The 22,254-nt window shown below is 54.8% G+C and overlaps 10 protein-coding genes across 10 annotated transcripts; 3 read left to right on the forward strand and 7 right to left on the reverse strand.

The window, feature by feature from the left end:
* Positions 1-444: 444 nt before the first annotated feature.
* On the forward strand, positions 445-881 carry BP01DRAFT_383693 (uncharacterized protein; the record flags this gene model as incomplete). Its single annotated transcript, XM_025577440.1, has 2 exons — positions 445-511; positions 658-881. 2 exons carry the CDS (start codon positions 445-447, stop codon positions 879-881), a joined length of 291 nt encoding a protein of 96 aa, XP_025430181.1.
* Positions 882-1,266: 385 nt separating this feature from the next.
* Positions 1,267-3,032, reverse strand: BP01DRAFT_424260 (MFS general substrate transporter; the record flags this gene model as incomplete). The annotated part of the gene is made up of 3 exons (XM_025579683.1): positions 1,267-2,354; positions 2,504-2,902; positions 2,990-3,032. The coding sequence occupies 3 exons, from the start codon at positions 3,030-3,032 to the stop codon at positions 1,267-1,269; spliced, it is 1,530 nt and encodes a 509-aa protein (XP_025430182.1).
* Positions 3,033-3,567: 535 nt separating this feature from the next.
* Positions 3,568-6,186, reverse strand: BP01DRAFT_84440 (peptidase family M20/M25/M40 protein). The gene has a single exon (XM_025580162.1). It carries the CDS (start codon positions 6,032-6,034, stop codon positions 3,665-3,667), a length of 2,370 nt encoding a protein of 789 aa, XP_025430183.1. The 5' UTR covers positions 6,035-6,186; the 3' UTR covers positions 3,568-3,664.
* Positions 6,187-7,311: 1,125 nt separating this feature from the next.
* Positions 7,312-8,723, reverse strand: BP01DRAFT_357815 (4a-hydroxytetrahydrobiopterin dehydratase). The gene is made up of 3 exons (XM_025575284.1): positions 8,183-8,723; positions 7,973-8,035; positions 7,312-7,704 (listed from the first exon to the last, which is right to left on the reverse strand). The coding sequence occupies exons 1-3, from the start codon at positions 8,597-8,599 to the stop codon at positions 7,561-7,563; spliced, it is 624 nt and encodes a 207-aa protein (XP_025430184.1). The 5' UTR covers positions 8,600-8,723; the 3' UTR covers positions 7,312-7,560.
* A 294-nt stretch (positions 8,724-9,017) lies between these two features.
* Positions 9,018-12,120, reverse strand: BP01DRAFT_424262 (putative MFS multidrug transporter; the record flags this gene model as incomplete). The annotated part of the gene is made up of 5 exons (XM_025579684.1): positions 9,018-9,692; positions 9,748-11,230; positions 11,293-11,609; positions 11,760-11,789; positions 12,111-12,120. 5 exons carry the CDS (start codon positions 12,118-12,120, stop codon positions 9,349-9,351), a joined length of 2,184 nt encoding a protein of 727 aa, XP_025430185.1. The 3' UTR covers positions 9,018-9,348.
* A 421-nt stretch (positions 12,121-12,541) lies between these two features.
* BP01DRAFT_84460 (uncharacterized protein) lies at positions 12,542-12,965 on the reverse strand. The gene has a single exon (XM_025580163.1). The coding sequence runs from the start codon at positions 12,851-12,853 to the stop codon at positions 12,593-12,595; it is 261 nt and encodes an 86-aa protein (XP_025430186.1). The 5' UTR covers positions 12,854-12,965; the 3' UTR covers positions 12,542-12,592.
* Positions 12,966-14,545: 1,580 nt separating this feature from the next.
* BP01DRAFT_84463 (uncharacterized protein) lies at positions 14,546-15,885 on the forward strand. Its single transcript, XM_025580164.1, has 3 exons — positions 14,546-15,134; positions 15,205-15,619; positions 15,698-15,885. Exons 1-3 carry the CDS (start codon positions 14,631-14,633, stop codon positions 15,835-15,837), a joined length of 1,059 nt encoding a protein of 352 aa, XP_025430187.1. The 5' UTR covers positions 14,546-14,630; the 3' UTR covers positions 15,838-15,885.
* Positions 15,886-17,021: 1,136 nt separating this feature from the next.
* BP01DRAFT_84548 (uncharacterized protein) lies at positions 17,022-20,084 on the reverse strand. The gene is made up of 2 exons (XM_025580165.1): positions 18,227-20,084; positions 17,022-18,175 (listed from the first exon to the last, which is right to left on the reverse strand). Exons 1-2 carry the CDS (start codon positions 19,873-19,875, stop codon positions 17,122-17,124), a joined length of 2,703 nt encoding a protein of 900 aa, XP_025430188.1. The 5' UTR covers positions 19,876-20,084; the 3' UTR covers positions 17,022-17,121.
* On the forward strand, positions 19,841-20,896 carry BP01DRAFT_357821 (uncharacterized protein). Its single transcript, XM_025575286.1, has 2 exons — positions 19,841-19,919; positions 20,066-20,896. The coding sequence occupies exon 2, from the start codon at positions 20,295-20,297 to the stop codon at positions 20,526-20,528; it is 234 nt and encodes a 77-aa protein (XP_025430189.1). The 5' UTR covers positions 19,841-19,919; positions 20,066-20,294; the 3' UTR covers positions 20,529-20,896.
* On the reverse strand, positions 20,686-21,783 carry BP01DRAFT_84571 (uncharacterized protein). The gene is made up of 2 exons (XM_025580167.1): positions 21,018-21,783; positions 20,686-20,902 (listed from the first exon to the last, which is right to left on the reverse strand). Exons 1-2 carry the CDS (start codon positions 21,472-21,474, stop codon positions 20,844-20,846), a joined length of 516 nt encoding a protein of 171 aa, XP_025430190.1. The 5' UTR covers positions 21,475-21,783; the 3' UTR covers positions 20,686-20,843.
* Positions 21,784-22,254: the final 471 nt, after the last annotated feature.

Consider the following 22,254-nt stretch of genomic DNA (forward strand, 5'->3'; position numbering starts at 1 on the left):
TCTGATATGAAGGAAGTCACTTCTCAATCTCTTTAAACTGATGGACATGCACAAGCAGATGAAAAGAACGATAAAATCCATGCTAAGCCCAACTCAACACCCAGAAACCCATTCAAACCCAGTCCAAATATTCTCCTACGCATTGCAATCCGGCCGGTTCATTTCTCAATCTGACGCCATGACCCTACTACAGTAGTGTACATCTCGGACGACAGCAAGCTAACTGGCACAAAGCCAGCCGGGAAATTAGTCTCTGCCATCAGTGCGCAAAAGAAGTATACCTCGCAACAAGCATAGTTACACTCCTCCAGCCAACCCCAAGATAAGAACCACCTCTTCCCTCTCCTCACCACCAACGCAGCTACCACCAACGCATCTCATCCCTCAAAATCATCACCAGACTATAACCCCCATCACTCAACAACCGGACAACCCAAAAAGAAAATGATGTACTCGTCCAAATTCCTCCTTGCCCTCTGCCTTACGGTGGGTCTGGCTACTGCCTTGCCCAGTAAGTTATGTTCGTTCTTTTTTTCCTGTGGAGCGAGCGGAACACAATCGGTGTTGTACTGGTGACCGTTTCAAGGCGGGTTAGTTGGGGTTATATGGAAGGAGGAGGGATTGTTTTCCAGAGTGCTGACAATCTGGGGTGTTAAGAGGTGGGATCGACCAGCGAGTTGGATGGCGATCTCTACAATTACAAGCGGGCTGAGGCTGAGCTCGACGGGGATCTGTACAACTACAAGAAACGCGATGGGGCGGAGTTAGACGGGGACTTGTATAACTACAAGAAACGGGATGGAGCAGAACTTGACGGGGACTTGTATAATTACAAGAAGCGGGACGGAGCGGAGCTCGATGGGGATCTCTACAATTACTAGTGCACGAAACTCACGCGCCTCGACGAGACGCGACAGAGACAAGCAGTACGATGGAGAAGTGCTGGAGGGGAGACAGTGGTGGTAGATGTCGGACAATTCAATGAAGATTTGTTATACCGATGGAGACTTTGTCTTGCAGATAGTAGCAGTCGACGGATCCCAGTCCTGTTTGAACCACCAACTATCAGGATGAGTTTGGCCAGGAAGCTGAAAGAAAAGGGGGGTCCGGGGGTTCTCCCCCGGAACGCCTTCTCTGTACCTCTTACGAAAAAGATGGAGGTGCCATAGTTCCAAGTGTTACAACCTCCGACTGGGCGCTATAAGGCCTATTGACAACTGAAACGGCACATCTCCTGTAGAATCAGACAGCCCATAACTCGGTAGCTCAACACCCCTCCCCCTCCCCCTCCCCGTCAGCCACATCCTCTCCCGAAACAACACTCTCGTCCTCCAACCGCACAAACCAAGTCTGCACCGCCGCCAGCACGGCAATCACGCCGGACCCCCACCACGCCAACGCACTACAATGCGCGTGCTCGCCCACACTCTGCAACAAGCCCGCCAGCGCGGGGGAGAATGTCCGACACGCGGCGCCCGCACTCGTCACCAGCCCGTTCACCCTGCCCAGGATCAACGGGTCCGGCGTGCCCCGCTTGATGAACAGCAGCAGGGCCGGGTAAGTGAACGACGAGAGGACATTGCGCGCCACGAGCCAGACCCAGAGGCCGGCGGAGCGCCAGCCCCCGTGCGCAGGGAGGAAGGGCAGGTAGGGCAGAGAGAAGTAGGCGAGGGGGTGGAGATAAGTGGCGACTAACAAGGTGCGGCGGAGGCCAAAGTACTCTGTGCACACGGGGAACAGGAGCTGGATGGCGAGGCCGACGGTGCCGTTCAGCCCCATGACGAGGCCGACAGTCGACAGGCTCATGTCGAGGCCGCCGACGCCGCCGGGGGAGTACGGCGGCACGGCAGGGTCGCGCGGGGTGCGCAGGAAGATTGGGAGGAGCTGGATGTAGGTGACGGTATGGGCGGAGAGGAGGCAGACGGCGCTGATCAGCATTTTGACGTTGCGGTTGAGGTTCCAGAGGGAGGTCGGTGCGTTCCCGGGGGTAGCACTGGGTTTAGCACTGGCCGTAAACGGGCAGTTGAGAGTAGAATTTGATGATTGCGTGAGGAGGGGTGAGCTTTCGTCTTGGTCTGGCGGCTGCTGTTGCTGCTGTTGCTGCTGCTTCTGCCGTCCCACAACCACCCCCCGTCTGCACTCCGGATGTGTCTCCTCCAAAGCACACCAAGCCAACACCATCGTCAACAGCACCATCCCGGCGCACGCCAGGTTCGGCAATAAGTAGGGAAAGCGACGCAGCAACGACCCCCACACACCCTCACCCCCCGCCTGCTGCGCCAACAAACCCCCCAGCGCCGGCCCGATTGTGCATCCGATACTAAAAAAGAACGGTATGACAGCATACGCCCGTGCTACATGCAGTAGTCAGTCAGAAGCAGAGTAAGCAGACAGGAGATAGTAAGCCGGTAGCACATTGGCATGAAACAATGCAATGCAAACCCGACCTCCAACAGCACCGCACAGCACCGCACCGCACAACAAACCCAGTGACATAACGTACCTTCAAAACCCTCCCACCCAACCATCTCCCCCACCATAGTCTGCACAACGCCCACATTCCCATTCAACGCGCCCCCGAGCGCCCGCCCCAGAATCGCCGTCCAGAGACTCTGCGCAAACCCCAGTACAAACAGGGACAGAATCGTGCCCGCGCAGCCGAGGAGTAAGACCGGTTTCCGGCCGATGCGGTCAGATAGATATCCCCACCAGAAGGCTGTGAGGGTTTCGGCCAACGAGAAGGCGGCGACGAATATTCCTGCGTAAAAGGCTGCAGCACTGCGAGTTGGATTGCTGTTGCCGTTGTTGTTGTTGTCACCATCCACCAAGAGGTAGATCATCAGGTCGTAGGCGTAGGGGAGGGGGGAGGTGAGGGCGACGGGTTCGGCGATGCGGCATAGTCCTTAGTACCACCATGCATGGTAAATCATTTGTTCAGTTGACGGGGTCGAACAGGGGTGGAGTAAGGTGGGATGTCTCAGTTACTGACCTAAGAGGAATAGTTGGTAGGTGGGGAAGGATTTCGGCTCCATAGTTTCAGTTGGATGGATGGGTAAGTACTCGTATAACTAGTAGGGAGGATCTGGACCTTGCACCCCTGGGTGTTCATCGTGGATGATATACCGGTTCGTCGCAGTGAGAGAGTCACGTGTTACGCCATGGGGTGAATCCTGGCCAGTACTACCTCAGTTAGTAGTCGCAGTTACAGGTTTTCAGCGGGAGAACAGAACTGCCCGTTAGTTGCTACTCCTTACTCCCTACTCCGTGGGATTTACTCCAATCGGCCCGTCATGGCGCAGGAACAAACTTCCCAATTAGGCTAATCATTCAGCTCAGCTGGCAAATTATACAAATGTCCCCCATATGTAGGAATCCGATTCAGTCACTATAGTACTTACAAGCACACCTCGCTCTATCCTTCGGTACACCCGATATCCAGTATATATGAACAAGTAGACTCGGCCTGCTGATAGCCAACAGTGCAAACAGAGTCAGAGGTATCAATGAAACAAAAAGAAATCGCTGATCGCTATGTGATGATGCAGGATCAATGCATCGACTATTCAAAGCCGTATGTGCAAGTGTATCGTGCCGTGGCGACGTGAAATGCATAAGAAAAATTAGCTGGTGGCCGTCCAGGCCAGAAACGAAAGTGGCGGCGAGGTCATGGTGCTATCCTCGACTGACGCGAGACGCTGCGGCGCCCACTCGAGCCATACGGGCCTGGAGCCAGACTTTTCCGCTGCTCGTGGATCGGCTGCAATGGCACCATGAATTGTCCCGGGTCCATGGGCGATTCGCACCAGCCATCCGGTTGCGGGTCGATGGGAGAGGGGATTTTCGGCAAGGGACAGTTGGGTGGCGGGGCAGCAGGCGGCCCGATCAGTCCGGGCATGCTCTTGCGTCGGCCCATCCCGGCCGGCGGCAGGCGTGCATTGGGATCGTTGGGGTACATCACCGATCCCCGCGCGCGGGGTGGCTCATGGCGGTTCGGTGGCTCTTCAGCCAGCAGATGCAAGTCTGAAGGAGGCTTTCCGCCAACAGCAGTGGTAGGACGCACAGTATTAGCCGCAGACTGCAACGGATCGCGAGGCAGACGGGAGAGACGATGAGCCTTGGATTCGCCGCCCCGAGCTGTTGGATCTACCAGAGAATCCTGCGAACTAGACACCCGCAGTGGCTTGGGAGGAGCCAGTCCGTGGACAGGTCGAGCCGGTTGCGGCTCGTGCATCTCATGCACAAGACCGTTGGGGATCTTGCCCGGGGAATGCGGGGGAGATGGAAATGCAGACAGGGTATCCACAGACGAGTCGTTATTGACGACCTCGAGAGCCGGCGGGGTCTGTGCGAACTGCGGCACTTGCAGGGGCCCGAACCGAGCCGTGAACCGTTTGCTGAAGGACGGAACGCTGAAATTTGGCGCAGGTGGGGAGGTGCTGCGATAGATCTGGTCGGGCTGGGTCGACTGAGCTCGGGGAATTTCGGCCGCCATCTCGGCAGCCGTGGGCATCGCTTGCGTCGGCGATGCATGCATCGATCGGCGCTTAGTCGAAGTCGAAGAGGTTGGGCTGGCCACATCCGAGGATGTAGGCACGTGATCTGCAGAAGGCATACTCGGGACACTGGACGCTGCCATAGAGTAAAAGCGACCGGAATTGCTGGCCGGGGACGTCACTTCGGTATGGGTGGTGGAGATGGACCCAGAACGAGACTCGGATGCCGGGGGTAACACTATCGAACGGTGATTGATCGAGACGTACGAATCTCGACGAGACTGATCACTCAGGCTTGACTCCCTTTCCTCGCCGGCGGGCAGCGGGGGCGGAATCAGCGTGGAATAGCGCTTCGTATCCTTTGTAATCATCTGACGAACACTAGGTTTATTATGCAGCTGGTGTCCCGGTTCATCGTCAGTTCTCTCGGAGATATACTTCTTGCCGCCACGCGCTTCGATCTGGGCCCGGACAGCGAGAAGCCAGGTATTCATGTCCTCGGGATGGTCAAACACCAGCAAGAATGTGCGCTCCATCCGCCGAGCATGTGAACGATGAAACCCAAAGCGGAATCGAGGTTTAGTGCTCTCTATGCCCTCCTCTTCTGAAGACTGTGTCACCTGTAGGACGTAATGCTTTCCTGGGATTGCATCACTGGCAAATGCCACGGATTTCGGTCCCAATTGGAGCATTTTCTCCGGTAAACGGTCGTGCTTGCCCGAGCCCGCATATTGTAGGATGTAACCGGCAGTAGCGAGCACGAAGACCTTCTGAGACCACTCAGTCTTGTTGATGGTCTCGGAGAGGGTGCGCAAGTGCCTCTTTCTCTCCTTCTCCTCCTTTTTCTTTTTGGTGCTGTCCTCCGTGGCGTCTCCGTTCTGTGACGATTTGCTGGAGGGATTATCATCGCGGGACACGATTCCCTTCGCTTTCGCTGTGGCCTGCATGCGCAGAATGGACTCGACGGAGAGAGCGGGAACTGGCAATGAATCATGCTTGATCGACTGTGGGTAAGCCTGGAACAGTGGCGGTGGTTTCCAGCCTAGGTCCCCGGCCGGAGGTTGCTCGTCGCTCGACTTCCCGCGCGACTTTGCAGGTAGTCTCGAGCGTTGGGAGGCAACTGTGGTGGGAGAAGTAGGGAGAGTCGCAGCAGAGGCATTGGTCCTCGGAGTCGCGACCAAGGTGGGCGATAAGGACGCTGACCCCGCGTTGGGGGCCGGTTGTTCGATGGCGGGTTTCTGTTCGTCGATACCGGACAGCTTGACATCGGGAGCTGGCTTACGGGCCGACTTGTCGCGCCCGAAAATGTTGCGTAGACTGGATTTGGATGTCTGGCGTTTCACCGGCGCGGGTTGTAAAGGCACTCGCTCTCCGCCCTCCTCATCAGTCTGATAATCGGACGGTCGGGGTCGCTGTGGTCGGGAAGCCGTCACTTGTATGGGGCGCGCGGTGGGACGGCTGAAGTTGGTTTGTAGCGGCGCCAGTCGCTGGCCTCTGCGCTCGTTGACCGATTGTTGCGGGGAATGGATTTCCAGCGTCATTCTCTGCGCGTCTTTCCCGGTTGCGCAGATTTCGGTGTTGAAGGTTGGGAGTTCGGGTTGGAGTTGAGGTTAAAGTCAATTGGAACCAGTATAGCCCTCAGCATTCGTCCCGCGTTATGTGATAATGATGAGGGCGTCAGAAGTTTAGAGATTCAGGTAAAGATTTGTGGCCAAGAGGGCTGGATGACTTCATTGACAGACAATGCGAGACAACGGGCGGATTGGAGCGCTGATCGGACCACTAGACGTGGATCATTCCTGGGCGGATTGTGGAGGCACGGTGTCGCATCCACTAGGACAGAGCTCAAAGCGACACAAACGAGTGAACGAGATCGAGATAACAAGCAGTGGATACAGACGAGGACAGACAGGGGTGATGATCGAAAGTGGGCAACTGGGTCAACAGATCATCGGGTTGGGAGATCAGATCAGGAGAACTCCATTGCCGTGCGCGAGCGAGAGCTATAAAAGAGTCGCAACTAAAGGTCGGTGGGCGAGGAAACTGTCGCGAGCAGTAAGGCACAAGACAAGAAAATGAATGAGAACAGGGCGCAAAGAAGGGAAATGAAGCGGCAAGAGAGTGTGAGGCCCAGCACGGAGGGAGGGAGGTGAGGGCAAGGAAGAATAGCGACGATGACTCGAGGATTGGCAACAATGAAAGGCAGGACTCGAGAGGGAATTGGGGGGAGGGGGGGGGAGGAGGCAGAAAATATGAAAATAAGTTGATTTCAGAGAGAGAGAGAGAGAGAGCGAGAATAATTGAAACTAAAAATGAAACTAAAGCAGATGGACGCAAACCCGCGTGAAACGGGCTGCAGGCAAGGATTCCAAAGTTTCCCCAACTCCTCCCTACAAAAAAACTAACGAAACTAACAAGCAACTTCCGATCCGAAACGGTTTGGCAACGATGGAGCTGAGATCCTCCACCCCCTGAAAAAGAGTCCAATGATTTAAGTTTTATGGTCTCCTTCTGGAAGAATCAATATTGAAGGCAAGTTGCAACGGAAAGGAGAGAAGCGGCGGGGGGAGGGGGGGGAGGAGGGAGTGAATGAGGGGGAAATGCAGGCAGATCGAGAGAGACTGGAACAGATTCCAAAAAAAAAAAACAATGGTTGCTGCTGCCCCTGAATTGACCCAGCCTTGCAGGGCTCCACTTTCCACCCCATCGCGTGTTAGAAGTTGAGGTTTGAAGCTAAAGTTTTGGAGTTGGGGGGAAGTGAGAGAGACGATGTTGACATGAATAACTATACAGTCATTACTGAGCGAGAATAAGAAGACTAAGATCCAGCCTCTGTATGGATCTGGTGGTTGTCATTGCTGCAATGCATGCCTCCACATTCCGGCCATCTTATCTCCAAGACTCTCAAAGAATTGAATCATTCAACCTGTCCGCTGACTCAGCCCCCCTGCCTCTTTCTCTTAAATGAAGTAGTCCAGACTGTTTGTTTGGAGCTCCTCTCTCCACCGAAAGCTCATCCCGAGTACAATCTCCCCATTTAATCAACATTGACTGTTCCGGGGGCAATTCAATGACACTTTCTTCCTTGCCCGGCCTCCACCGCCCCCATCAACTCCGCCGCCTCGTCACAATACTGCGCCATATCCACATCCTTACCCGTTAAACCTCGCGGGTGGTGCGTCGTCCAGTGGATATCCACCGATCCAATGCGCTATATTAACAACAGAAAAAGAAAAGAGCCATAATTAGCTTTTTTTCACTTCAAAGTCCAGACAAATGAGCCGAATCGTTGTCGATACGTGCAATTATGCGCACATCACTCTCTCCCTCCTCCTCCTCCCTTTTTCTCATTGTCCTGATCCCATCGTTTTCCCCACCCTCCAACGCAAACCACCTCTAGCTTACCTCCGACCCCTCCATCTCAAACACCAAAAAAGCAATGGCCCAAATGGAAAACAAAAAGAAAGGGAAAAACTCACAACAGTCATAGTAGGATGATGCTTCACGCTCGCACTTTGCGAAGCAATCACATTCACGAAACTCTGTACATCATACGCCCGCCCCCCCAGCGCGGATCGAATCAGCCATTTCTCACTCACTCACTCACTCGCTCGCTCGCTCGCTTATCCACACCAGCACTCATCCCATCGACCAAAAAAACGAAAAAAAAAAGGAAAGGAAAAACCCACCACAGCCTTAAAATAGGTCTTGAAAAAATACGTCTTCTGCATTCCCCGCCCCTCCGCATCCAGTGTCCACCCTTGCTCCGCCTGCAACAGCCCGGCCAGGCGCGGCCGGAGCACTTCCGCGTCGACACCCTCGGCGAACTGCGGTTCAACAGCCGACGAGGCCATGTTCGTGGGTGTAGATGAAAAGAGGCGGCGTGGGGTCGCACTCGCTGGTGTGGTGGTGGAAGAGAGGTGGTTGAGTGCTTGCGTAGTCGGCCGGAGGAGGTGTTGTGTAGTTCGGAGAGCGGGACGAGATCCCCAAACAGAAGAAGGAATGGAAGAATAACCCCGGGAAAGATCAGAGCGAACGCAGTGACGCGGTTGCACCAGAGACAGAAATGCTCGAGGCCGTGAACTTGCCCGGATGATGTGGTCCATGCTGGATGGGCAAGGGGAGTGTTGGACCCAGAGTTGCCGTCGGGATGTGCGCGCTGCGCCGCGCTGCTGCTGCTGCGTTGCGCGGGTGGAGGTGAGACGCTTCGGCCACCCGCGTAAGATCACGTGATCGATCTGATTCCGCGGGGCGGGCGGGTCGATCTCCCGCCGCGCTGAACAGAAAGTGACGGGCCAGTCAGCCAGCCAGCCAGCCAATCTAACCTACGATAGTCACCCTTCCTCAAGGGGGCAGACCATGACTTCAAGGGTACTGGTATGTGACATGCTTAGACGGCGAAAGCTTAACCACAACATCCAATCTTCCCAATGTCAGTCCAGGAAGCTAGACCTCATCTCTCACGTGAGCACAGGTCTCAGCGATTATAGTAACAGCTGAGCACCTATCGAAACACGGCAGAAACAGCCTAGCACTTGGTCTGGATCTACAGAGAACGAATCGAAAGAACATATCTAGCTGGCTTGCGATGTTCCTCGCTGCCCGGTTCTCCACTTCATGCAGCAGAAAGAGATAAACATAAAGGCAGTGAGAAATTCTACCTAGGCTACCTCCTACTCGGTGAGTCCAGAATCCGGGTAACAGGAGCAAACAAACAGTATCAGGCTAAATTGGATTTCCAACACTACAAACAAGATGGCTGAAGCCCTTCGCCCAACAAAGGGGGTATCAACGCTCGTTAATCATTCACGGATATCATGGGAGTAGAAAAGCTTTCCTCGTCGCGTACCCAGCTCTATCGCGAGAAACTGTTCTTGCGCGACTGCACTCGCGAGTTGGCTCCTGAGGCTGGGCGCGAGGCCACATAACTGCCAGCACGGCTGCCAAGAGCCTGGCGAATGCGCAGATTTTGCTGGGACCGAGCAAAAGAGTTCGCACGCGATCCAGATGGGATCCGAGAGAGTCTCCGACCATGGGTTTGGAGTTCGACTCGTGCATCGGACAACTGTTGGGCGAAAGGTGACCGCTTCCGGAGAGCAGGTCCATACCAGTAGATGACGTAGACAGCAATGACAAGCAGGAACGAAATGCAGAACAAGATAGTCGAGGCGTACTCAAGATGGTATTTGCCACCAATGTCTGCATGACAAACAGTCAGAATCTGTTCTCTGAACCACTGAATGGAGAAACTTACTCTGGAAGAAAGGTGTAGCTGGGATGGTAAGAACACCGGCCAAGAAGTCACGCGCCCATCCGTTACCTCCAGTGGCAGAGGCCGAATAAGGTCCATAGGCACAGATCATGTAGTCGATAGTAGCCATGTAAATACTGTAGTTGGCAATACCGACGATCGCGGAAAAAATCATCGTGCCAATCCAATGCACAGGGGGTCCAAGACTGGTCCAAGCGAACCCAATCAAACCAATCGGCAAACAAGGCGCGGTGTACAGTAGCCACCAAAGTCGGGATTCGTACTGGGCACGCTCATCGTCGGGCTTGTTCCGGCGCTCCTGAGTGTTTCGCTTTATGACCGGGAAAAACGAGAACCAGGCGATGAAATATCCCACCAGAATTGGGAGGAAGGAAAGACCCAGTGCCACAGTGCTGAAGTTCCACTGGTCATAGACTAAGCTGAACGACTGGATAAACATAAAGATCAGCGCATCACTGAATCCACTCAGAAGAGAAAGGGTGAGGACGATCGGCTCGGTCAAGAACATCTTGAAGGGGCGGACCCAGGTGACGAGGACCTCGCGCATCGAGAAGCGTTCCCTGAAGGGAACCAGTTCGTTGGGACCATAGATGTTGGGGTCTTCGCCGCTCTTTCTTCTCTTCTTCGCAATGCGATCCATCATAATTGTAGTTCGTGTCTCAGGCACAAGGAGGAGGTGTGCCACCTGAACGAATCCTCCAAAGATAAGCTGGATCCAGATATTCCAGCGCCAAGGCAAGTACGCTTCGACAAATCCACCCACAACGGGTCCGATCACGGAGCCACCAACTGACGAGAACACAACACAGGCAACCGCGTATTGCTGGTCATCGGCTTCCCAGAGATCAGCAATCATACCCAAGGTAACCGATCCACCAGCTGAGCTAAGACCTCCCAGAGCACGTCCGACCATAATCGTCGCAAAATTGGGAGCGAGGGCCACTGGCAGTTGCCAGATATTGACCAAGAACAAACTCAGCTGTAGAATCGGTTTCCGCCCGAGTTCCTCACTCCAAGGAGCCCACAGCTCACAGCCAAAAGCATACAGCACTAGGAAAATCATGGCACCACAGCGAGCGGCCTGCATGCTGACGCCGAATTCTTCTGATATGCCAGTCAAAGCATTTGAATACAGACTGGTGTTGAAATTCATTGATGTCTGGACAAGGAAGATGACAGTGATGATCATCCACTTCCGCCAAGAGGGAAATGAATAGCCTAGCTCGTCATAACAGTCGTCCTCGGTAAGTTCAATTTTATCGTAGGGTCCCTCCTCGTGATGTTGTAAGATAGCTCCAGAGTCACGGTTGCCAGTCAGATCAGGCTTCTGCTCCTTAAGAGCCTTTTCGGTTGCTGGATCCAAAACGACATCGTTGTGAGTCGAAGAAGAAGCCTCGGATCCATGATGTTTCTCGCTGTCGCTTAGATTGCGTTTGGCAAGTTCCGGTTCTGCTCCCATGGCGCCCTGTAGAAGGTGTCACTTAGTACATAGAACAGGATCTCGAAGGGTAAGAACACGAGACAGACAGCGGCCCAAAGCCGACAAAGAACAGTCCCGACACAATACACGGGAAGGAAAAGATAGTATGTAATGCGAGCAACAAATCGCCGGGGAAGTGGAAGGTAGTTGTCGAGCCGAACAATGAAGCTCTGAACACGTAGAAGGTAATATTCCAGCCAACCAAGGAAGCGCCAGGGACGTAAGAGATTATATTCAAGCCAAACAACAACTTTTAAGGGAGTCAAAAGCCCGTGCAAAAGCCAGGTAACAAAGTGCCGGGGGCGAGCGACGAGGTACACCATGTAAGCACCGATCCGACGGTAATGCTCAGCAAATCCAAGGACTATGACAGCAGGCAAGATGAAGATAAGGAGAAATAGGCGAAACAAAAGGTTTATGACCTCTTGAAGCATCGAATATGACGAAAAAAGCAAAGATGGATGGATCTAATGCGGTGGAAAGAATAATGGGCTCAAAGAACAGTGATACTTACAAGGTGAGTCAATCCACCTGGGATCGATGGCTAATGAATAACGAAATGAAGTGGTTGATTCCCGTTAGGAAGGAATGATACTAGGTTGATCTTGCTCAAAGCTGATCAGCCCGGTATAGATGGGAAGGAAGGAGGCTTGACAGGCGGAGAAAGAGAAGAGAGCAGGAGGATATGAGAATTGGAAATTGGAGGATTGAAGAAAGAGAAGAAGAAGAAGGTGAAGAGTAAAACCTGAGGACAGTAAACCCAAAAAGGGAAGGAGTGAAGATTGCAATAGAACCGAATGCTTCTTCCGGCTAACAGTCCCGATTAGGCAAATACTTGGTTGCAATCAGATCCGGTGGATCTCACAATCATCCATCCTTGCAAAGAGCGGAGGGAATCCTCTGCCTTTAATAATCATGCAGCCAGGCCTCCTCCCACTGCCACTACCACTGCCACTGCCACTAAACATTGCGCGTTGAATAAGGTTCAGTGAGGGCCACGAGAGAGATGGGGGGGAAATGGATCCATGCAAGTTGTGTACTTCACTCTCTCCTCCGCCCCTCAACGTTACCCTACCCTTTTGTGGCTTGCACTCCAGTCACATTCTCATCTTGGATCAAATTCAATCTGATCCAGATTTTCCTCTATTTCCCTTCGCATACCATTCAGTCATTGCCACCCCTCATTATACTACACAGTATACAGAAATGCAGTGCCCTCGTGGACTAGCGGAGCGGGCACGTTGATGCAGCAGCGGGTTGCCAGATCAGGCCGCACGCTATACTCCTCCGTACTCAATACCTCATTCAAATTACAGGCAGAGAGTTCCACTTGCCACGCTACCTGAATCAAGTCAAAAGGCCAGTCGTGTCCATTCGATTCCTGGGCCGAATGGATCCGTTGCTCACCTCATTACCTAAACCGTGCGCTGACCTGGGAGGCAAACGGACAACCCCCGGAAATGAAAGAACTTGTAAGAAGAGTGGCCGGACACAAGGATACCGTCCCCACTCCGGGGTCGAGACGTTACTACGCTTGAATACCACTAAGAATTGAACATACACCATGACCGCTGCCGGAGTTGTTCTGGCCCGAAAAATTCTCAACATTAGGAATGCCCGCTTCGGGAAAGTCTACCACGGCACGGCCGTCCCGTGAGGGCGACGCCAATTATGAATGCACTCTTGCTATCGGGATGGTGCAGGTAGAGCTACGGGTGAGGTCGCGACTGTCCATGATGCTCTGGCAAAGCGTGTACGACGCAAGGGGATTCCAAGTGGCCATAAGGCGTACGGTATGCGCTTTGCCGGGTGATCGGATTGGTTGCCAGCCTCAACTCCCGAATATCATTACAGCACTGATACAGCCAAGCAAATGCACCAATACAGCATAGACCGAAAGTGTTAGATAAATCATCAAAGGATGATGAATACTCTGTAGGATTATGATGATGATGATGATGATGATGAAAGTGGTGGGATGATTTGGACTAATTCTTGATTTTTTTTTTGGTTGCTGACTAGTTCGGTCGGTTTCCCACGGGGTTGTTGGTTGTTTGGTTCGGGGTAGCCGTGCGTGTGACGTCAACTGGACCGGGTCTGTGCCGATCTTATCCCCGACTTTCTTCTCGATCACCTGAATGTCTTCCCCTGCGCAGCATTGGCTTCTCTCTTCCATGAGTATGACATTTGTCCATCGTATTTCAGCCGGATTACACATGCTCATATAAATTCCAGACATTCGTCTCGAAGCCTGTCAGGCCTCCGGGGGCTTTTGTGCTGCACAACACGCGGTCAACCGCTCATTGATATCCCACGATCTTCCCCACACTGTATCTCAGCCACCGGTGACGGGACCCTCTGGAGGAGACATCGACCTTCGGCACCTTAGTTAGACCTAGCGCATACTACGTATACCACTACACTAGGAGGGGGCCACTTGGATTCATCCTTCATAGGAGCAAAGTACGGCAGTCTTTGTTCGACCATCGACCTTGGTGATTATGTTCAGCGTACCATGTAACAGGCAGCATGTGTCACAGGTTTTAGGACGTAGCTTGAGGTCTGGCAAAGCCTAGCGATGAGCAAGGTCGTAGCACAGTCACTGACAACCAAGGAAGCCGGATAAAGAGTGGAAAAGGCCACTGACGCCAATCAGTCTAGAAGTCGGCTAGTGCCGACAGCCACCCTTCGGGGTTAAGCTACGGCGCAACCTGCCAAGGCGATGTGGCGGACAATCCCCTGGCTTAGCTGGGTTTTTTTCGATCGGGCCTCTCGAGCCTATGTAGACTGCAGCGTTTGCATTGTGTCTTTTCTGTGTTCTCAAGTCTAGACATTCCTCAACGGACAGTAGGGGAATGTTCGATGAGAGGTATGTGAGTGGCACTTTAAGGGGAACAGCACATGTGACAATTCAGAAAGGCGAGACCGGCCGGTGAGGAAGCTGGGGAAGCTCAGGAGTTGGCCGAGTGTTCATGATACTTGATACTCCGTGGATGTTTCCAGACAGAGAAGGTCAATGGAGGATCCGTTTGCGGAATCAGGAGGTGGGGGGGGGAAGAAATTGGAGAATGCGGACGGGAGCGTCAAAGGAGCGTCCAAGAAGCGTCCAAGGATCCAGATGTAAGAGAGGGACCTTCTTCGCTCACCGCCTGCCCGCTACGATCCACCCCCGCCATCGCCATCGTTTCCTCCCAATTGCAGCCATGGCTTTTTAGTTACTCCGTTCTCTCTCCACCGAATCAACACAAACATTGAATCCATCCTCCAATCCTTCAGTCAAGTTATGATCCAACTCATTCAATAACCTGGAACAGACAGTATCCACCTCAACAACCCACATCATCCATAATCCCTCTCTCTCTCATATGATCACGGTCCACTTGTGATGTGTCCTGATATCAATTCCCTTCCTGCATCCCCATCTACTACTTCCCCTTCCCCGCATCAGCAACGGGCTGTGCACCACCCCTTGCATTCGCAACACTCTCCGTCGGGTTCCTCCTTTCTGGGTCTGGCCACCATGAATAACCACACTGCCACCCCGTTGGGCGACTCCAGTCACTCCGTGGCCACTGACCTGCCTCATCGGCCTGCTCCGGTTGCCAGCGCTCGTTCGGCACTCCCAGCTCCCGAACGTCGCCGGTCCGCCGCCGGGTCCAACTCAATCCTGAACATCAGCAATGGCAGCGCTAGTGAGTCGGTGTCTGGTGAAACTCCGCTTGCCCCTCACGACCATCGCTCGTCCTTGAGCCATAACGCACTGCGCACCTCTAGCTCCTCCAGTCTCGGGGGCAGTCCAATCATCGCCATGGGGGACCCACACCACCAGCGGGCTCCCTCGTTGGGGGAACTCCATCAGGAACTAGAGCAAGAGCAAGAAGCACAAGTGGTATGATTGCGAAACCTTTTGGGTGTCGCGTGTTACCATGTACTGACCGCTGCGTGTTCATACGATCTAGAATCGGCTGCTGCTACTGATTCGCAGCCAGCAAACACAATTGCAGCAACTGCAACAGCAACAGCAGCAGCTGTCCGGCGGCACGGCAGTGCTCGACGATGCCAGCCCTCCGTCGGAGCGCACAGTCCCATTTCCCCCGGTTCCTCCACACCCCGCCTCCGGTGGTCGGTCGTCAACCCAACTAGCGTCGTCGTTGTCAAGTCGGCGCCCCTCCCGGCCCTCCAGTCAAGTCGGCTCACCCAGCCTGCGACCCCGCGCTGATTCGTCACGCGGCCCGGAGGCACTGGAGTGGATTGGGGGCACCGGGGAAAGTCCTGCTCGGCGGGGAAGCAGGGACGAGAGTGCATACTATCAGGCCGAGGCGACTATGCTGGCCCGGGAGAATCAGATGTTGCGGCAGCGCATCCGCGAACTGGGTAAGTCCTGTGCCGGAGCAGCGTCAATTTCCCATCCGCTCTGCATGGTAACCGCAAAGTCTAACTCATGCTGTACAGAACGCCAAGTCAGCGACTTCACCCTGGGGGCCCAATCCTCTCAGAGCTCTGTACCCTCCAGCAGACCCGAGACCGACGTTGCCAGTCCCCAGGAGCCCGCGGGACGGGGATCGGCAAGCGACCTGTCGGACAAGACCTAATTGACTTTCGGGCGCCAGAGTCTCGGTGACTCTTGGGGCATCAAGTTTGAGGACGATTCTGCAGATCGGCGGTGATCGGCACAGTCTGATGGACTTTTACCGGCCGGCACTACAGACCAGACCGTATTTATCCGGGGAAAGGGGGTTGCCTGCCAGACGGGACGATAACTTAGAACAAGAAACAAGTACCGGTGGTATAAGTTGTCCGTGCATGTCTGTCTCTGTCAGCCTTTTTTTCCCGATCTCTTTCTTTTCCACATCACTGAAAGCGGACACGAAGAACGCCATCGCCGGCCGTGTATCTTCTCCTTGTACACACTTAGTGAGCGACATCATAATTGAACAGTTCAGTCCTGGTGACCTACTATGATGACAAGTCCGGTGTTACTTTGACTTATCCTCACCGTGGTGAAGACCATCAACAGAGGTGAAACTTGTAATTAGTTAGTGGCGGAGCTGCCAGACTGACCCAAGGGATTCTACTAAACCGACTCCAATTCTTAATAAAAACTCAATGCCAGCCTCTCCTCCGTTTTTTACCCAACTTCCAAAGTGAGCAGTATATATCATCTGCTTGGAGTTGCGTACACCCGGGCCAGTAACCAGTTGCAGTCCATAGCGCCCCACCCACCAACACAACCAAATGCAGCAAACACCCAGGGGACGGTCCACTATGGTAAACCACTAGTTCAGGAGTATATCGGTATCCTCCGTACACGATGAAGGACACAAACCCTTTTCCACAAAGATCGAGTGATCGATTCCCCTTCATACTACTCTTCTAATTCTTCGTCGTGGTAGGGTGGACAGTTTCTTACAGGAAAAATATATATACTTCGTGCAGCTAAGTACTAGCTTAGTACCGAGACTTGAAGCCACCTCCTTGAGAAAGCTAAGCGATAAGTACTATAGACAAAATGAATGACAGCGTGACTTGTGATCTGAGCTGCGTCATCCTGGAAGCTTTGTGCAATCAGACTCAAGTCAAAAGAAAAGACACTACCACAGATGCACTACATCACGATCATGTAGCCAACAAATCCCGATTATTATCGCTGAGATTACCTATGAACAATGAACAATGAAAGAAAAAAAAAACTCAAAACTCGACTCAATCTGTCAGGAAGAAAGAAAAGCCCACGCCTCGCTAATTAAGACCTCGACAGTACGAAGATCCCATTCCCACAACGCCGTTTACATACACAAACAAACTGACGTAGACAAACAAGTCGAACAAAGTGCCTGACGAGCTAGTACATCGAATCTCTCTCTTCCAGTCGAGTCTCATGAAACAGTCTGCATCGGCGACGACTGTCCTCGACTCGATTCGATCTTCTTTCGGCGCGGCACCTGCACCCCATTGCGCAGCTGATCCAACTTGATCACGCCCGGTCCCGTGCAGATACGGCCGGTCCGAATCAGAGTGCGCAGCCGCTTACGTCGGGCGGCTCCACCCCGTTCCTCACCGCGACCGACTCCTTCATCCACCCATTCGGTGCGCAGGACCTTGAAGCTCATGCCGTCGTGGCTGCCTTCCCACGCGCGAGACCGGAGGCCAAACAACACGCTCGATTCGTACTGCTCCAGACGAGGGAGGATCAAGATGGTAATGTGGAGGTCTTTGTCGGACGGGGGCACGGGAGGCTCCCGGGGTCGCTCGCCCTCGTCGAGCCCAATATCTTGCGCGGACTGCGGGGCGTGCTGATAGGTGTCTCTGATCTCCAGATCAAGCAGATCCACATCGACGTCCTCGCTCCAGGCGCCACGAATGAAGCCCGAATGGATGGCTGCCGCAACGGGGTCGGAGTCATCGGTATAAACACCGGTACCCCAGAGGGCACGACGCGCACAAATCTCCTCGCGATGGCTGCTGTCGATTCGGAAGCGCGGCACGCGAATGGTGAACGTGCAATTCTCCTTGCCTTCGAAGCGGGGCAAAGGAACTGGTGTGGTGGTGTACCCAAACTTGGCACTTTCGAGGGACGCCTTCTCCGTCGGAACTCCGATCCGAGGAGCATACAGAGTAGAGCCCAGATGGTGACGAGGGAGATGGGCGACACTAGTCAAAAGCGGCTCAATGGTCACCACCGTACGAGGTTCGCGAACAGGGGTGACAGAGGACGTAGGGGCAGCGGATCCAGCCGGCCGAGGAGCATGATGATGGTGGTGGTGATGGTGGTGGGGATGATGGTGATGATGATGAGCGAGCGTAGCTGCCGCCGCCGAGGCTGGCCCGTCTGCAGGGGTCGCCGTCCGAGGGAAGAAGTTCATTGACGACAGGGGTCGATTCTGGCCGAGTGCAGCCGCTTCTTCCTCGGGTTTGTGGCGGTGATGGTGGCTGCATAACAATTAGCATACGTCATTCACAACAAGGTTCATGGAAGCTTACTGATGGTGGTGGTGATGAACGTGCCGACGCCGCCCGCGGGACAAGGGTGCGGGAACGGCCTCGGTTTCAACGCGTGTATCTTCGTCGCGCGATTTACGCGGTCGCTTTCCGTTGGCGGAGGCCGGCCGGGGAATCTTGGATTCGTCCGGTGCAGTTTCGCTGTTGGTAGAGCGGGCGGTGGCACTGTCCCGCTTGAAGGGACTAGCTGAGGTCATGGGAGTCGATGGTCCGCTGCCGGCCGTGGCTCCTGTCACGCCGCCCACTCCACTTCCGATGCCTGAAAACACACGGCCCAGTTCATTCTTGATGCCAGACTCCCCAGCGGGGCCCAGGATCTGTGCCTGCGCTCCCTGAACCGCCTGGGGCAGCGGCGATGCTCGCCCGCCCCGTTTCGCGTCCAACCCGACACCGAGTAAATTCCGATGGGCCAGGAGCTCATCGCTGCCTTTACGGCGCTGTTCATCCGAGGCGGCGGAGAGAATCATACCCGCGGATGCGGCAGCGGTGGTGACGGGAAAGGCGCGTGTATCGGTTTGTAGCTTGAGGTACGGCGTTGGCTCGTGCGACGGGGGCGTGGGCTGACCGGGTTGCGGGTGAACGGAGAGCGATGGCGCACGCGATCCACCGAGCTGGGACCCCAACGACTTGGTGTAGCTTTGGATCGCACCAAAGCCAAAGCCTGCGCCCGGCTCCGGCGCGGGAAACCGCTTGATCTCGGGAGATCCGGGCTGCGAGCGCGGTAGCTCCCAGGCCGATGACCCCTGAGGACGAGGAGCGGCAGCGTCGCGGTCGCCATACTGTGGGCCAAAGCGGGGAACAGCGTGCGCCGCGGCCTTGGACTCGGCTTCGTGTGCCGCTGCGCGCTCCCGCTCCCGGATGGCTTGTTCCTCCGCGTGGCGATCTGTATAAAGTCCACCGTAACGGCTGTGTGGTAGCTCGTGGCCCATGTAGGACGAGGCTCTCTGATGGGTCGACCCAAAGGAGCCTTCTCCCATGCCACTCGTTGTGGGCACGGCGATCGGCCGTGACAAAGGGCTGTAGCCGGCTGTGCGGGGGGGTGGTTCGAGATGCTGCGGCTGACTGTTGGGGCGAGGCACCGGTCCACTGAAGCTGGTGCGACGTCGTTCATTGTACGGGGCGTCGGCCGAGGAAATCTGAGGCGATGGGTGTGTGGAATGGGGTTTCTCGGGGAATTGTGTGGCTGGATGGCCGCGTGGCAGACCGCCGAACTTCGCCTGCTCCGGGATTGCTTGAGGCACACCTCCGGAGCCGGACCGGTAGGGACGCGAGGCCTGATTCTTTGCATATGACTTTTCAGGCGTTTGCGATCGTCGGAATCCAGAGTATTCCAGCGGCGACGGGCGGGCGGGCGCGGTTGGCGGAGACATGGCGCCGGGAGCCGACGGCGGATGGGCGTTGCCAAACGAGGCGGACGTGACGGGCAGACGGCCAAAGATGGAGGAGCCTACATCCCGACCGGGTCGGTCAGCGTCCGCGCCTAGCATGGACGATATCGACATGCTGCTCCCGGGACGGTGGTGAGTCGGATTGCTGGGCGGCTCACGCGACAAGAAAGGGGTGGGAAGAGAGTGTGTGGTGCCGGGAGGAGCGCGTGCGGGATAGTGTTGCGGCGATGAGGGAGGAGGCATGCGGCGGGTACCCAGCGGGGGTGCAGTTGAGGCATCTTGCACACCTGTAGGAAAGGAAGAATTCGGAGTTAGTCCAAGTATGTCCGAGGGTGAAAGACGCAAGAAGCCAGATAGTAGTCAAGGGAGGTAGATTGGCGCCCGCTACAGAATGCGACAAGACACGCTGCGAGCCAGATGATCTGGCACTCACCGGGATATCCGGGACTACCATTGCCGCCCAAGGACCTCCGACGGCCTTGGTCATGCGACGGGGGTGGATTCATATCGCATGCACAGACAACGGGTTTGGAGGAGCGCTGACGAAACGCGAAAGAGGGCAGGAGGGAAACAAGGGGGAGGGATAGAGATGAAGGGAAAAATGATTAAGGACCCAAGCGCCACAACAAGGGGGAAAAAAAAAGGAGATAGGGAAGGAGAGGATGAAGGGCGAGAGAGAAAAGGAGGATGGAGGGTGGGTGATGAAGCTGATGGGTGATGATGATGATGACCGGGGGGGGAAAGAGAGGCGCGCGACAATCCAAGACACTCGCTCGCTCGGCTCTCACTCTTTCTCGGTCTTTCGCACTCAGCAAAGCAAAGCAAAGCGAGTTCCACAACCGGGGGCTGAACCCGTGACTCTGGGCGGGCCTGGACCACTAGTCTCAATCAGGTAAGGATGCCCTGGCAGTCGAGGCTAGACCCAAAGAGAACTAGCTCTCCCGAGGCTTCCTGGGCTGGAAGGCGATCAGGCGCCACAGACGCGGCTGATGCTCCTTCGCTAATTGGTCCGGCTGCCCCAGTGCTTCTCCCCCCTCTGTCTCTCCCCGTTTGTAGGAGTAGTGTTAAGTTTGCAGTGTCCGTAGAATAAACAAACCAGACCAAACTGTGCAGGAGGGGGGCAGGAAATGTGTCACCAGGAGAGGTGGAAGGATTTTTCCAAGCTGCTACCAGGGATTGTGCTCACACAGCATGTTCATGCTTAGCATCGGTCATGGCTGGCTGGCATCTATTGCCTTCCCATCCATGATCTGGCCTTCCGAGATGCTGTCTAGTCTGGCTCAGGCACCCGAGTATCATAGTTGCTCAAAATACACAATGCGAAGGGGTAGAAACGAATAGCCAGCGCGAGGATCTCAAGACAATAAAAAATCGATCGCTCTTACCTTCACGATACATCATCCGTCGGTCCGGGTGATTGAGGTAATTATGATCATAGGGAGGGTCATGCCGATTGTCAGAGTCTCGCGGTCCAGTCGGAGGATTCTGCTTCTTCGAGGAACCATGGCCCGTTGGTGCGAGGTGATACCCGGTGGTTTCTGCCCGTAATGACGCATAGGCGGGTTCATGGGCGTACGCGACAGAGGAAACCGGGGTGGGAGCGGACGACGGGGTCGGATACTTGTACCCGGAGTTCGCGGGGGCCGATCGAGGCATCTCGGACTCTCGTCGGTGAAGCATATCGTAGTATGGTCGCGGTGATGGTGGTCGAGGAGGGCCGTAGGCGCGCGCGGAGGGCGGCGCTGGAGGCGCCGCTCGAGGGTCGTGGGCCACCGCTCCGAGCAGCGACGGGTGGGGGTGGTATGGTGGCGGCGGGGGATGTTTTTGGAAATCCATCATCATGATCAGTGAGCAGAGCAGAGATCGAAACGAACAGCGATGAGGAAGAAGGTGTGTTGGGTTGCGTTCGGGCGCGGATTGGGGGAGGGGGGTTTCAGCGAAATGGCGGTGGAAGCTGAGTTTCAGCACGGAAGCAACAGCGGCAGCAGCAGCAGCAGCAGTCGGTAGCTTGTATTCTCGGACAAAACTCGATTTATTCACCCTCTCCAGAAATCTCTGGGTTGAGTGAGGCCACCGATGCGAACCACCCAGCACTGGACAACTGGAATGGTGGTGGAGGGAAAACAAGAACAGCTGGGTAGGCAGATAGGAGGTGAAGAGATGAAGAAAGGAGCAAGTGTGGAGAGAGAGGAGAGGAGGGGAGAGGAGAGGAGGGGAGAGGAGAAAAGGGCAGGCAGGAGAAAAAGCAACACGAAGAAAAACGGTGAGTAATGGGATGAATGGGTGGATGATGGATGGATGGATGGATGGATGGATTAATGGAATGGATCTCTCTCCGACTAGTAGTAAAGTAGAGATAGTCAGTTAAGGTGAGTGGCTGTACCAATCACGCTGGATACCAAACCAGGCTAGGAGAGATTTTCTGGAGAAGGAAGAAAAAAGGAAAAAGGCACGGAAAGGCTATGAGTGAGTGGAAAACGAGTTGCAAGTCAGGACCAGGCAGGACCAGGGAATGCGAGGGAAACTAAGAGGATGGGGCCGTCGTGGCAGCGGGGAAAAACGGGGTGGACCCATGCAAGAAAAGAAAATAAATAATAATAAAAAAATAATAACTAAATAGAA

This window comes from Aspergillus saccharolyticus (genome assembly GCF_003184585.1).
Source record: "Aspergillus saccharolyticus JOP 1030-1 unplaced genomic scaffold BP01scaffold_21, whole genome shotgun sequence".
In the NCBI taxonomy this organism is placed as follows: Eukaryota; Fungi; Ascomycota; class Eurotiomycetes; order Eurotiales; family Aspergillaceae; genus Aspergillus; species Aspergillus saccharolyticus.

Coding starts and splice junctions, on each gene's coding strand:
- BP01DRAFT_84460 (XM_025580163.1), bottom strand. CDS start 12,853: ATGTTGAGAATTTTTCGGGCCAGAACAACTCCGGCAGCGGTCATGGTG.
- BP01DRAFT_84463 (XM_025580164.1), top strand. CDS start 14,631: ATGTGTCCTGATATCAATTCCCTTCCTGCATCCCCATCTACTACTTCC. Junction 15,135..15,204: donor AAGAGCAAGAAGCACAAGTG/GTATGATTGCGA, acceptor CATACGATCTAG/AATCGGCTGCTGCTACTGAT. Junction 15,620..15,697: donor GCAGCGCATCCGCGAACTGG/GTAAGTCCTGTG, acceptor CATGCTGTACAG/AACGCCAAGTCAGCGACTTC.
- BP01DRAFT_357821 (XM_025575286.1), top strand. CDS start 20,295: ATGAAGGGCGAGAGAGAAAAGGAGGATGGAGGGTGGGTGATGAAGCTG.
- BP01DRAFT_84548 (XM_025580165.1), bottom strand. CDS start 19,875: ATGCCTCCTCCCTCATCGCCGCAACACTATCCCGCACGCGCTCCTCCC. Junction 18,176..18,226: donor GTTCATCACCACCACCATCA/GTAAGCTTCCAT, acceptor ATTGTTATGCAG/CCACCATCACCGCCACAAAC.
- BP01DRAFT_84571 (XM_025580167.1), bottom strand. CDS start 21,474: ATGATGATGGATTTCCAAAAACATCCCCCGCCGCCACCATACCACCCC. Junction 20,903..21,017: donor ACGGATGATGTATCGTGAAG/GTAAGAGCGATC, acceptor GAGCCAGACTAG/ACAGCATCTCGGAAGGCCAG.
- BP01DRAFT_357815 (XM_025575284.1), bottom strand. CDS start 8,599: ATGGACCACATCATCCGGGCAAGTTCACGGCCTCGAGCATTTCTGTCT. Junction 8,036..8,182: donor AGACCTATTTTAAGGCTGTG/GTGGGTTTTTCC, acceptor TATGATGTACAG/AGTTTCGTGAATGTGATTGC. Junction 7,705..7,972: donor ATCATCCTACTATGACTGTT/GTGAGTTTTTCC, acceptor TTGTTAATATAG/CGCATTGGATCGGTGGATAT.
- BP01DRAFT_84440 (XM_025580162.1), bottom strand. CDS start 6,034: ATGACGCTGGAAATCCATTCCCCGCAACAATCGGTCAACGAGCGCAGA.